At 45.7% G+C, this 12,814-nt stretch overlaps 1 protein-coding gene across 2 annotated transcripts in view; it reads right to left on the bottom strand.

Annotated features, from left to right (window-relative positions):
• ANKRD28 (ankyrin repeat domain 28) overlaps positions 1 to 12,814 on the bottom strand; it is a 496,481-nt gene that overhangs the window by 103,903 nt on the left and 379,764 nt on the right. For both annotated transcript variants that reach the window (XM_069212092.1, XM_069212091.1), the window contains exons 18-20: positions 11,402 to 11,603; positions 5,615 to 5,702; positions 156 to 273 (exon numbers count right to left, since the gene is read on the bottom strand). In XM_069212092.1, the coding sequence (XP_069068193.1) occupies positions 156 to 273; positions 5,615 to 5,702; positions 11,402 to 11,603 (408 nt within the window). The remainder of the gene's footprint in view (positions 1 to 155; positions 274 to 5,614; positions 5,703 to 11,401; positions 11,604 to 12,814) is intronic.

Raw genomic sequence — 12,814 nt, 5'->3', positions numbered from 1 at the left:
AAGGAGGGGAAAATTCAACATACAGCAAGGGTAAAAAAAAATCATCCTTGATTGTGAACTGTGACAAATTCCAACCTTGCTCACAAAGGGCTCCTACCAATCATCTAATTGGACATTCAGATGGGTAAGTGAACTCGAGAAACCACCGCTCTTACCCCTCTGTGCAATGCCGTCCTTCCCCATTTGTCTTTGGCATCGACGTTGGCGCCCTTGTTGAGCAGTGAGTACACGCAGTCTGTGTGGCCGTTCAGAACGGACAGCATCAGTGGAGTCCTGTGAAGCAAATGACAGGGTGAAGTACGGCAGGATGTCAGAGGAACGCGAGCTGACTGCAGAAGCGAACAAAAGGCCAGTATCAACACCGATCTCCAAACTAGAACACTCGTAACAAGGGCATTTTTAAAATTAAATAGCTGGTGGTAGCTACTTCACTTCAGGGTTTTAAATGTAGGTACAATTACATACATTTACGTGAATTACAGACACATTAAAATGTAAAATAACAAGATTGCCTAAAATTATTAGAACGTTTGGTTTTAAAAACTTGGTAAAAACCTGAAAGGTAAGAATTAATTCTAGATACATTAATGCAATACATATTACATAACTAATTACAGCTGGGAGGTACTTTTAAACCATTTTCACAAACAGGAACCCAGAAATCGTTGCTTTTATGGATTTGTTTGTTAGGTGACATACCCTTTTAATGTGGGCAGATTATCAACAAAGAAAATTTCTCTTTGAAAATAGCATATTTAATTATTTCACAATCATGGGCTGTTTTATTAAAGTGAACTTACTACGATATGAAAATGGTGAGCTACCTAAGCAATTAAATGAAGAGGGGGAACAATATTTACTTGCTTTGAAGCTAGGAAGAAGCCACCTGATAGTAAGCATCTTTGTTCCTTAATGGTATGCATTATACAACTGCAGGACATAATCCTCAGCCTGAAAGAAGAATCCTCAGACTCCAAACCAAACTTTTTTTTATTTTTTTTTATTCCTCCTAGTCTCCACCTGCTCCTCATCACTCAACCATTGCCATGTTTTATTTCTTCAGTAATAGGTACGACTGAAACTAAAACCACCTGATTAAGCAGGGAAGAAAGCTGCACATGCTTACCGTAAAATCTTTCGGACTTAATGCTTCTTTTTATTATTTTAATGTTTTTGAAATTCATTAAATACCTTGGCTCAAAAGCACTCTAGTTAATGGACTAAGCCAACAGTCCGAAAAATAAAACACTACTGGAAAAACAAGTACGAAGGGAAACATCCCGAACCACGACTCCAAAAGAATGAAGTCGTGAACAACGAAAGCGGAACAACGCTTTCTTTAACCACGACTTTGCTCTTCTGTGCCCTAACCACGCATGTGCTGAACAACACACGTGTGGTTAAGGCACAGAAAAAGGGAGTCTGCTTCTGAGGAGGACACGGTCAGGTAAGTTGGCTGGGGCCGTTTTGGGGCAGGGGTGGGGTGTTGGAGTATTTTTTTAGATTTTAAGGGCAGGGGTGGTGGGGTCGGGGTAGTTTAGGTTTGGTGGGGGGGGCTGCAGTAGTTTTAGGGGGGTGGGGCCGGAAGAGAGGTCGGGGTAGTTTAGGTTTTAGGGGCGGAAAAGTGAAATAAACAAACTTTCTACAATGTCCCATGCAAGGCCTTCCTCGGCTAAAGACAAAACAAATATAAAGTTGTTCAAAAGTTTTGCCTGTAAAGGTTCAGTGTCTGGGGCACCACACCAGGTTACACATTTGCCACCGAGCCCAGCATAATTGGATTTCAGGGGTGGGGTGGGGGCTCTGGCAACGAGGAGGATTTCTACTGCTTCACACAGCAAATGAAACAAGTCAATTGTTGCCACTCAACCGCCACGCATGGAGGTGTAAATTGCATAGCTTTGGGTGAAGGAACTGTTGCTCCAACAGGATACCCTCACTACTGTCAGCTCCTGGTGGGGAAAGGAAAATGGCCTGCCACAAGACAAACTGCGGTTCGTCAGCCACCACTGCAGATCAAGAGTTGTCTCCTTCAAGACCTGGATCGTGTTGGCAAGGCGTCCTTCATCCTGGGCCCACTGTTATGTCAGGTCCCTCTATGGGGCTTGCACATGCCACTTGACATAGCTGACAAGGAGGATGAACAAGGCTATGAGGCCAAGAAGGTCAGAGACAGCCTCACCCAGATTGAGCCTGAAACACTGGGATCACAGCCTGAATGGCCACAACTCGTTGTTGAGAAAAAAACCTGAACTTTAGTGTGTTGAACATTGCCCCAGAGAATGAAAGCCTATGCAAGGGAATCAGGTGGACCTTTGGCAAGTTTATGGTGAAATCCAATGACAAAGTAGTGGTCCACAACCGACTTTGGTGAGCCACCTTCAGGAGCCAGTCATTAAGGTATGGGAATACAATGATTCCTGACCTCCCAAGATGGGTAGCAACCATCATTTTTGTGAACATACAAGGGATGTTGATGAAGCTAAAGGGATAGACAAAGAACTGAAAATGCTTGTGGCCTACCTTGAACCACAAGTAACGCCTGGAGGACTGCTGGGGGGTACATGAAAATATGCTTCCTGCATGTCCAAGGCCATCAGCTAGTTTCCCCGAGACCAGGGCAGATACGATCTGGGCCAATATGAGTGTATTGAATTTATCCTTCTACAGGAATGTGTTTGGAGGTCCGAGAGAGGATGAGGCCACTAAATCATCTTTGAGACAAGGTGGCAGCAATCCCCGTCTTTCGTAGCATTCGATAACCTCTCTATGGCACCTTCACAGAGAAACAGGCATAATCCCCCTGTAACAAGACTGGCGAGTGGTCTGCTGAAATCCATTTATGATGTGAGGAATACTAGGTGGGAAGGAGAAAAGGAAGGGCGTAGCCCTTTTGAACAGTTTGCCAGATCTTTCTATTGGACATAATGGATTGGCAACTCAGGAAGAACTGCTTTATACTGCCTTCTAATGGGTAGTAGTTAGTCACTGAAGATTAACTAAAGCAGTTGTCTGTTGTAGCATGGAAGAGAGGTTTGAAGACTGATGACCCTGCAGGCCTGCACCCTGTCTGCCGATTCCACTTCCCTGAAATGACTGCTGCATTACCACAGAGAAAGCTATGTCGGCTTATATGCTAGTCCCCAGGAAAAGTCCGTAAATTTCCTAAACTGGTGCGGAAATTGTATGGGAGAGGTCAACAGTATCAAGAACATGCTGTTTGTAGCTCTACTGTCTTTAAAGCATTTCAAAGAGGAGTCCACCTTCTCCCCAAAAAGGAGGGACCCATCAAATGGCATGTTCATTGGAAAAGCCTACATACCGCCGGAGAAACAAGTGTCCCCCGTCCCAGCAGGTCTTTGGAGCACAACACTAGTAGTGTCCATTCTGCCAGTGCAGTCCGTGGTATCCAAACTTGTGCTGATAGCGTGCTTAGCTGCCTCCTCCCACTTGTGTATTGTCGGAGTCGAGGAAGCCTAAAGGTCCTATGGGAGTGCCTGCAAGTTCTCGCTGGCTGCATCCAAAATGGCATGCGTGTGGAGATCCAATAGGGAAAACACGTTCATAAAGCACAGTGCCATGCTAGCAGAGGAAAGCATACGTTTACCAAAGACATCAATCCTTTGGATTCTCTATCTGGAGGATTGGTTGGGGAAAAAAAAGTCAGGGTTCACCTTACTGGGGTCCATACCATTCAATAACATTCTTTAGAGTAGGGTGCTTGGGGAGAGTCTTGATGGGACAGGAAGCATATATAAAATTTGCAGCATACACTGTTTGAAGGTCATGATTTGCTGCGTGGTCGATGACTGCCCACGAAACACTTCGCTTAGGATTCAACTGAGAAATGTATTCCATGGCCGACAAACAAGATGGAATGTGACAAGTCTTGACTCCCTCACGCCTTCTCTATGAAGTCAGAGTGGCAGAATAGGGTCCTGTCCCACTTTGCAGTCTTACGGTGGTGTTTGGACTAACAAGAGGACTCTGAGCAGGAAGTGGGGTTAAAGACCAAGACTGTGAATTTGAGCAGGATCTCTTGTGTTTGGCAACATACAGCTTCGCCTCCTCCATCTTCAATGGCCTTTGGGTGCATTATGGAGCACTTGTCAAAGGGCTTCAGTTCATGCCGAGAGCACAGGCACCAAAGGCACTCACCAGGGTCTGTGACCGACATCTCCTTCCTGCATTCAAGGCATGACGTGGAGCCAATTTTCAGTGAGAATGTTGCTCTTTAGAACACTACGGAAAGTTTAGGAGTCGTCTGAAGGCTGAGCAAGTTGAGAGTGAAACTCCAGATCCATGTCAAAATGTACAGAAAGAAAGGAACTTATCAGAATACAGGGGTAGCACTTAAATACTGCTCCGCTCTGTCTCTTATGGGGTGGTACGGAGCCAATGCAGACCTGCACAATGGCACCTAGTGGTGAGTGGAAGCATTGCCACTAAATCCGCCGGATCCAGTCTGGCACCTGGGGGAAGAGTCTGCGGTTGGTATGGTCTATTAGAAAGACATTTTAAGGTTAATTAGCTTCAAACAAATAGCAGGTATTTTACTTTGCTATATAGTACTTGGGTCTGAGAAGAGAGTGGAAAGGGTGTTGACTTCTACTACTTTAGGGGGACCAGTTTACTGGCTGGCTTTAATAAGCGAATATTTTAAATTTAGGGACTGCGTTACATTTGTATTTGCTCCATAACAGACCAAACAGTAAATATGTTAGGGAGAATGACAGCCACGACAACTGCTCTGTTGGTTTAGCGAAAGCAAGGGTTGTATTTTTTTGTGCCAAAATAAACCAAGCCATACATGAATATTTTTTTTTATTTGTAAGGAAAGGGTGGGAGACAATCAGAGAAATGCACACATGAGCCAGTGTCACTGGTGTGAGAAATTGAGGAGTAAAATGATTCCACAGAGATCCCATCAGCAGGAACCTCAGTCATGACCATCTGATGCATTCATGGTTCTTGATGCTTAAAGACTAACAATCAGTAGAGAACAGACAATGAGTCTGAGCTTTTATTACAGATTTATAACATTAACACCTCAGGAATGTTGTATTAAAACTGGTTAAACTTGGGCAAGTGGCCAGGAGCGGGGACAAGAGGGGAGGGTGGACTATCAGGCAGAGAACAAGACTTGGGCAGGTAATGCAAGCAAGACTTTGTAGTGTGTTTTTGTTTGACAGTAATTTATAAAGTTTTCAAACTTCTCGTTAAGAAGCATGACACCCTGATTTAAAAAACAAAAAATGCTGCATTATACACTTAGAGGCACAAATACTTTATACCTCTTCAAACATAAAATGGTACCTTGAAATAGGGCTAATCTGTGCTAATAATAAAAGCGTTAGAAGTAGAGGCAAACGTTAATGGTATCAAACATGTTATATCAAGGACAGGGCTCATCATGAGCTACATGTATTTACAGTGAGACGTACAGCGAAAATTTACAGCAGCTCCCACATGCAGGGTGTGAGGGAATTTCAGGGGCACAAGCACCACTCTGTAAAAGAGACTTGCTGGAGTAACTGCTTCATAAGTTTACTGCTCTGTTCACAAACGGAGAGAGTAGGTGCACACACAACACGCAGTATTTTGATTCACTTACTGTCCATTTCCATCCTGAATGTCCACAGCTGTCTGAATGTCTGCGTTTCCTATCAATAGCCGTAGGCACTCGGAGTGGCCATTTGTGGCTGATATAAAAAAAACACAAGGCAGGGTTTTAGCATGAATACGGCCCTTGCTTTCTAGGTAACAAAAATACGTTATTTTCCTTATGTAACGCTATTTCTGGAGGATACTCCATCTAACCGCAAATTCCTCACCTTATGAAGAGCCCTAGGTGCCAGACTGGATGTAGAGAGATTATTTTTCAGCAATTCTCTTGCACATCCATAGGTGGTATTGTGCCACTCATCGCCGACTCCGACCACCCTGGAAGAGACACCTGAACCACTTATAACTGCCACACCAGTGTGCTGCTGCTGGTTTCTTTAGACGCTGCCCGAGTTGTCAGATGTGGAGCCATTGGTTGATCAGGTTTTACAGTGCAAAGATGCCTTAAAAAGTGATATCTTAAAGATAAAGACGAGTCCATTCACCAGAATGGGGAAGATGGATGGGTTGGTTGGGAATCTGCGAATAGAGTTTCCACCGGAACAAGCATTACCAAAGGCAAATAACTTGTCTTTCTGATGGATACTTCTATAAACAGATTCCTGACCCTGTGAATGGATACCAAAGCAGTACATCCCTAGGTGGTGGGTACGTAGAATGGCTCAGACCATAAAGTCCTGCAGGACCTAATGGGCACAGTAGCCTTCCTGGCAGACCTGGCTAGCAAGGAATTAGTGCTTTGTGAATGTGTGAACTGACTCCCACACTACAGCCTGACAGTTTTCCAGGATGGGCACTTAGTGTGCCAACGCAGTAGAAGCTGCCTTCTCCCTGGAGGAATGGGCTTTCAAGCCCTCAGAGTTGCTTCTTATTCACTACATAGCATACCTTGATGCAGAGGACTACCCACCGTGAAATACTTTTTTTCTGCACTGCCTTACCCATCTTTGTTCATGCAAACCACACAAGATGCTGAATATGCAATCTATGATCTTTAGTCGACCAATGTAAAAGTTCAAAGCTCGTTTGGGATCCATATGATGGAGTCTTTCTTACTCCATCAAGGGATGAGATGGAATAACGAATACTGAAAGTATGACTGATTGTCCGACACGGAAAGGTGCCACAACCTTGGGCAGGAATGCAGCTCTAGTCTGTACCAACAACGGAAAAAGGCATTATATGCTTGCTTGACAGACCACACTTGCAACTCACTCTCAAGAAATGTTACTGCTATGAGTAAGACTATTGCAGTCACAGGACTTAGAGGGCAGTTGTGCATTGGCTCAAACGAGGTGCACATCAAGTACGGAGAACAAAATTAAGTTGCCAATCTGGTATCACAATTGGTTTGAGTGTACACTTGGAGTGACCTTTTCAGAAAACGCATCACAGACTGTTTAAAGGATTGTAAACATAAAAAGCCCAACAAGGCTAATAAATAACACTTTACAGTGGATACAACAAAGTCTTGCTGTGACAAAGATAGCACAAAAGCAATACATTCAACAATTTGGCTAGCAGTGGTTCTAACTACCAAAGGGTATGCAAAACCACAAACTGCGCGTAACATCCAGTGTAAATGCTTTACAGTCTAAGATGACAACCACTACCTTGGGAGGAGGGTCTAAATCAGTCAACTGTCACCACTCAATCTTCACACTTAGTTATGTAATCTGTGCAGACTCAGGTGTTCTGCTGCTGCGACCGATGATCCTCCCAAAGAGGCAGCCGGATCAGTGGACAGATGCTCACGGACAGACATGCTATTTGCACAATCTTCTGGTCCAATACGAAGGCATTAAGATGACATGGGCACAATAGTTCACAATCTTCCTCAGAACTTTGCACAGGAGAGAAAGCGGCAGGAAGGTATACTTGAGTCCCAAGCCCCACTCGAGGTAGAAAGTGTCTTGGAGGGAGAGTGACCTTGATAACTCCAATGCGCAAAACCTTGGACATTACATGTCCTCCATGGTGGCAAAAAGCTTGATCCAGGGTTCTCCCCATTGCTGGAAGATTCCCAGTGCCACCTCTGTGTAATTGCCATTTGTGATCCTCTAGGCAATGCCGGCTGAGTTTGTTCACCCTGGCATTCACAGTTCCTGCCAGGTGGTTGGTTACCAAAGAGATGCCCTGGCAGCTCTGTCAGTTCCATAAGCGCAGAGCCTCCTGTTACTGGACTAAGTTGCCCTGCTTGGTGAAATACCAAATGGAGGTCTGAGAACCTGAGCCAGCTCCAGATGATCAAGAGGAAGGACAACTGACTGATGTGGAGGCAGGTGTCTGCCAGAGAGCAGACTCCACTGATCTACACTTCTTGCAGATGGCCTGCCCAACCCAGCTACGATGCATCCATCACTCAACTCTGGGTTAGTGAGAGGGTTCTGCTACGAGTCCAACCGCAGGTCTATCGCAGTGTTCTTCAAAACTTCAATGGAATTAAACAGTTTTCCTTGGTGCTGAGCCCACTGGGTTTTCAGATCCAAATGCAGAGCACTCTCAAGCCATCTGGCATGTTCCACAACCAGGATGCAAGAATGCCAAGCAGCCTCAAAGCCACTCTCATTGAGATCCAGGACAGAGGTTGAAACGACGAGATCATAGTCCATCTGTCCTGGACTCCTTGAGTCACTGGAAAGGCTCAAAAGACCACAATACCTGGAAAAGCTCTGATAAACTAGAGCCTCTGGAAAGGAGTTCGGTGTGACTTAAAAATGTTTATTAAGAACCCCAAAGGTTTGAGGAGATCCGCTGTCATCTAGAGATTGTCTATGACGGACTGCGGCGAGCCTGCCTTCAGCAACCAGTCGTCACAGCATGGTAAGGCTGGTATTCCCAACCACCAAAGGTGTACTGCCGCCCCCGCCATCACTTTTATGAACACCTTAGGGGCACTTGTGAGGCCGAAGGGGAGCACTAAAAATGCTTATGCCAACCTTAAACCACAGGTAACACCCATGGGGATGTGATAATCATCTTGCATATCTAATCCAGCCACTCAGTCACCTTGATCCAGGGTAGACAGAACTTGGGCCTGCATGAGCATCTTGAATTCATCCTTCTTGAGAAAGGAGTTGAGATGGCGAAGGTCTAAGGTGCAGTCGCCCTTCTTCAGCACCAGGAAATAACTGGGGTAACACCCTGTCTCTATTTCAGGTACTGGAACCATCTTGATGGCTCTTTAGCCCAAAGAGCCTGGACTTCCTTCTGTAAGGAGAAGTGGGCATCCAACAGCCGTTCTAGTGTAGGAATATGCGGTGGCAAAGAAACAAATGGTAGTCCATTTCCTTGTAGAATGACTGCAAGCATCCATCTATTGGATGAGATGCTCTGCCACCTGTGGTGGTACTGCCTTACCTGCTTCCAACAGGATGGCCATGTGTCACCGAGAGCAAGCTTATAGTGGGGTTTGGTGGCAGGGAGGGGGAGGGGGGGAAGCTAAGCAGTGCATTTTTCCTGAGGGCCTAGATGTTGTCAACCAGCTATAAGAGAGATTTGATGGGTCTGTTGTTGCAGAGGTGCACTGGTGTTTTGCCAAACCCTTCTGAAGCTTCCAAAGGGGCAAAACTGCTGGGAAGACAGCTGCACAGGTACACAGACTGAGGGAGTAACATGTGGCTCTTCTCTTTAAAGCTCTCCAGGGAAGTCTCCATTGTCACCAAATGGTCAAATGGCATGTCTATTGTGATGCCCACACTTCACTTGAAAAGCCTGTGGATCTCATCCACACATGGCGACAAAGCACCACACTGGGACCAACTGCCTTGGCCAAGCATTTGTGAGTTATGTCGCGGCATCTTGGGCATTCCTGTATAATCTACCTAAACTTCTTCTGGGACGCTGCACAAGATCTTTTCCACCATGTTCCATAATGCATGTTAATAGCATCACTTGAGGCAACTAACATTAATGGAGTGGCATGCAAGATTGGCTGAAGAGGACATCTGCTTTCTAAATGCCTGGAGTACTTCTTTGGAAGTCTCTCCAGTGTACAGGAATTCAGTCAGAACATTTGCCTTTACTTCAACAGATGGGAGCTAGATGTATAAAAGTCCTGCAGCCCTCCATATCACCACAGCAAATTAAGCAGATTACTCTCTGGAGGGGCTGGGGTAAGGAATTCCATTCAGTGTCTGGGGAGGTGTCGAACCCACTGGCGCCCTGAAAGTCAAAGAAAAGATTTTCATCTCAAGTCAGGTGATTGGCTCCATAGTAGGAGAACTCAACTGAAATCAAGAGGCATCCCCTGATGTCCACACAACTTCTCCTGATGAGTCGCCAGAGGCTGTAGTCACACTTAGACTTCTTGTGTTTTTTCTTCAACTTATCTGAAGACTGAATGTGAAGAGGACCTTTCCTGACAATGGCCTCGCAAGCGAAAACAGGTTTCCATCCTTGACTTCAACTGAGACCAGCTGTTACATGCCTTCTGACAATGTTTGGTGTTGTAGAGGAGCTCGTCACTGCTGTCCAGGCTCACCTTTGCATTCATACCCTTTGCAGTCTTAAGACTTGGAGTCGTGTAACGAACCAAAGCACCAGAGACAAACCTGGTGGGGGTCTCACAGACATCTGTTTGTGACAGTCACTGCACGGCTTACATTCTGTAGTTTTTAGAAGTGACATACAATTGCACACAGAATGTGGATGAAAAATACACTCAAATAGAAAGGTTGACGGAGCGAGCTCGGGATCTGAATCCAAAGACATGGAAAGAAAGGAACGTCAGTGTGCCGGTGTGGCGGTTAAATGCGGCTCCAGCGTCACTTTCAGGGTGTGTGCACACTTGATACAGAACCGCGTGAAGCCACCTACCAGTAAAGCAAGGGAACTGCTGAACAAAACTCCTGATTTAGTCTGGCGTCCGGGGGTGTTCACAAGGTGAGTAACTGTGGATAGAAATGTCCATTAGAAACGGTCTGATAGAAGCCTTATGTGTGAAGGGAACAGTAGGTACTTTCCCTGGAGGGAGGTGTCTTGGAGCTATTCATGGAGAGGGCGTGGAGTGCTGGAAAGGGTGGGGCTCCCACATGCCTGAAGCTGGTTAGTATGGACCTAACCTCTTCAAAGCGAAGCTATAATGGGCCAGCTGACAGAGGAGCAGCAGGTAGACTTGTGAATATGAAGAGAGCACGGAATAAGATTACAGGTCCTCTCCAGGAAGCATCAGGGGCCCAACAAATCACTTAAATTATATAAATAAGAGTGGTGTACCAACTGTGAAGATTTGTAAGTATAGGTAAAGCTTCTTCAGAAACATAAATCTCAATATGTAATCAAGATCCTGTTCCCAAGGCTACCTGGGGACCAGAAGAGCTCATGAGGGTAATGCCCGAGGTGCATCTAAATCAGAAACATGTATTTTAAATGTAAAATCAATCCCTAAGGCATGCACATCATCTCAAAGGAGTGCTTATTTACAGAAGCTAACACAAGATTGATACATCACTAATGAATGTCAGTAACAGTCTGCAATCAGTTTCATGTTTATATCTTAAATGTCAATAAACCAAAGCATCACTTGCACCACAACCTTTTCTACTCCCCACCCACCCCCCGTCCCACCCCTCCCAACACACACACACCCTCAATCCAACCCAAAACCTGGGCTCATGACAATGTACATCAACATCATAAGGTTGTCCTGGGTACAGCTGATATAAGCGTCAATAGGCCAGTCAGAGGGTAAAAAGGATGTTTTTAATATTATTTAGACTAGGTCTTTTTCAGAGTAACAAACATTATACTACACAACATACGTGCAGCACCATACCTGCAGCATGAATGGGCGTTCTCTTTACCACATAGTCTTTCACTAAGAGGGACGCTCCTTGATTAATGAGGACATCCACACATTCAACATGCCCCTTGAAAGCAGCAAGGTCCAGAGGTGTCCTTCCGGTGCTGTTCCTTACATCAAGGTCTAGCAATGACTGCACCAGAACTTCCAGCGCCTGGTGGTGACCGTGATAGGCCTAGAGAAAACACGGTTAGGTTAGTCCATATGCGGTTCACTGCTAAGTGCTCAACTACCATCTCTCTGATATTACCAGGGCTCAATCAAGACAAAAATAATGTAAATTTAAGCAGTCAAATACATTATTAAACCGGAGAGTGTAAGCAATTTTGAGATAGTCATGAAACCCCCAGCACTGTACCACTGCTTGCTTTCTTGCTCTGTGCAGATACTTTTTCACCATGCTAAAAGTCCAAAGACTTGGCATGAAAGGTGTAGTGGACTTGAAAATACTGTTTCACACTGGTTGTAATTTGATCATGTGATTGTTGAGATAAGATGATCTACACCCGATGGAATAATGGGGGCAAGCATAATCTGAAGAGAGCATAGCTTTCAGGTCTAGAGGGAACTCCGGTCCCAAGTGTAAGTACAGCCTAATAGAAAGGGTGGTTGATATATAGTCCCCTTTCATTACGTTTCTGGTTCATGGTGGGCCACGAGCACTTTGTTAGCTCTGTCCCCTTTTGGCCTTACCAGCGCCCTGTGAGTGTTCACCAAGGTGATGGCGATGGTTGCAGCTCATCTGTAGAGATCAGGGGTACCAGTCTTTCCCTAGCTTGATGACTGGCTGTTGACAGCGGGCTCCACCTTGGCACTAGGAAGTAGAAGGAATAACAACCACAACCTCCTTCCGGCATCAACACACTCTCCATCGCCCCTTGGCCAAGAGAGACGTCACTACCTGGCAGAGTAAAGAGAGATGGTCTTCCGTCATCCTGACACTAGCAGCTGACATGGGTGGAGGAGTAGTCACGAAGGAGAGGGAATAGCCCCTTTGAACAATTTGGAGAATCCAGGGGTCTGATATTATCGATCTCCAGTGGGGCAGGTGATGACTACTGGTTGAACATGATGGTTCGAGGGCGAACTAAAGAAGATTGGAGGCTGCGGCTGCCAGGAAGGGTGTGGGCCAGCCGGACCTTTGGCTGCCTGACCCGCAGGTTCTGGAAGTACCACGTTATTGGACATGCAGAGGCTTGGGAGTTTGCATGCCGTGGTGCTTGGGCGGGTAAGAGCTGGCTGGAAGCCCCTTCTGTGGCCAGGACAGAAGCGAAAAGCAGACTGGAGTTGGCAAGGGCCATGGAAAGGACCAAGGACATGGCCATAGTATCCTTGAAGTGCCCCAGTACTGAGTCTGCCTTGTCTCCGCAGAGATAGGAGCCATCA

The sequence above is a fragment of the Pleurodeles waltl genome, chromosome 10 (assembly GCF_031143425.1).
Source record: "Pleurodeles waltl isolate 20211129_DDA chromosome 10, aPleWal1.hap1.20221129, whole genome shotgun sequence".
Classification (NCBI taxonomy): domain Eukaryota; kingdom Metazoa; phylum Chordata; class Amphibia; order Caudata; family Salamandridae; genus Pleurodeles; species Pleurodeles waltl.
This window is presented reverse-complemented; position numbering and strand designations above follow the sequence as displayed.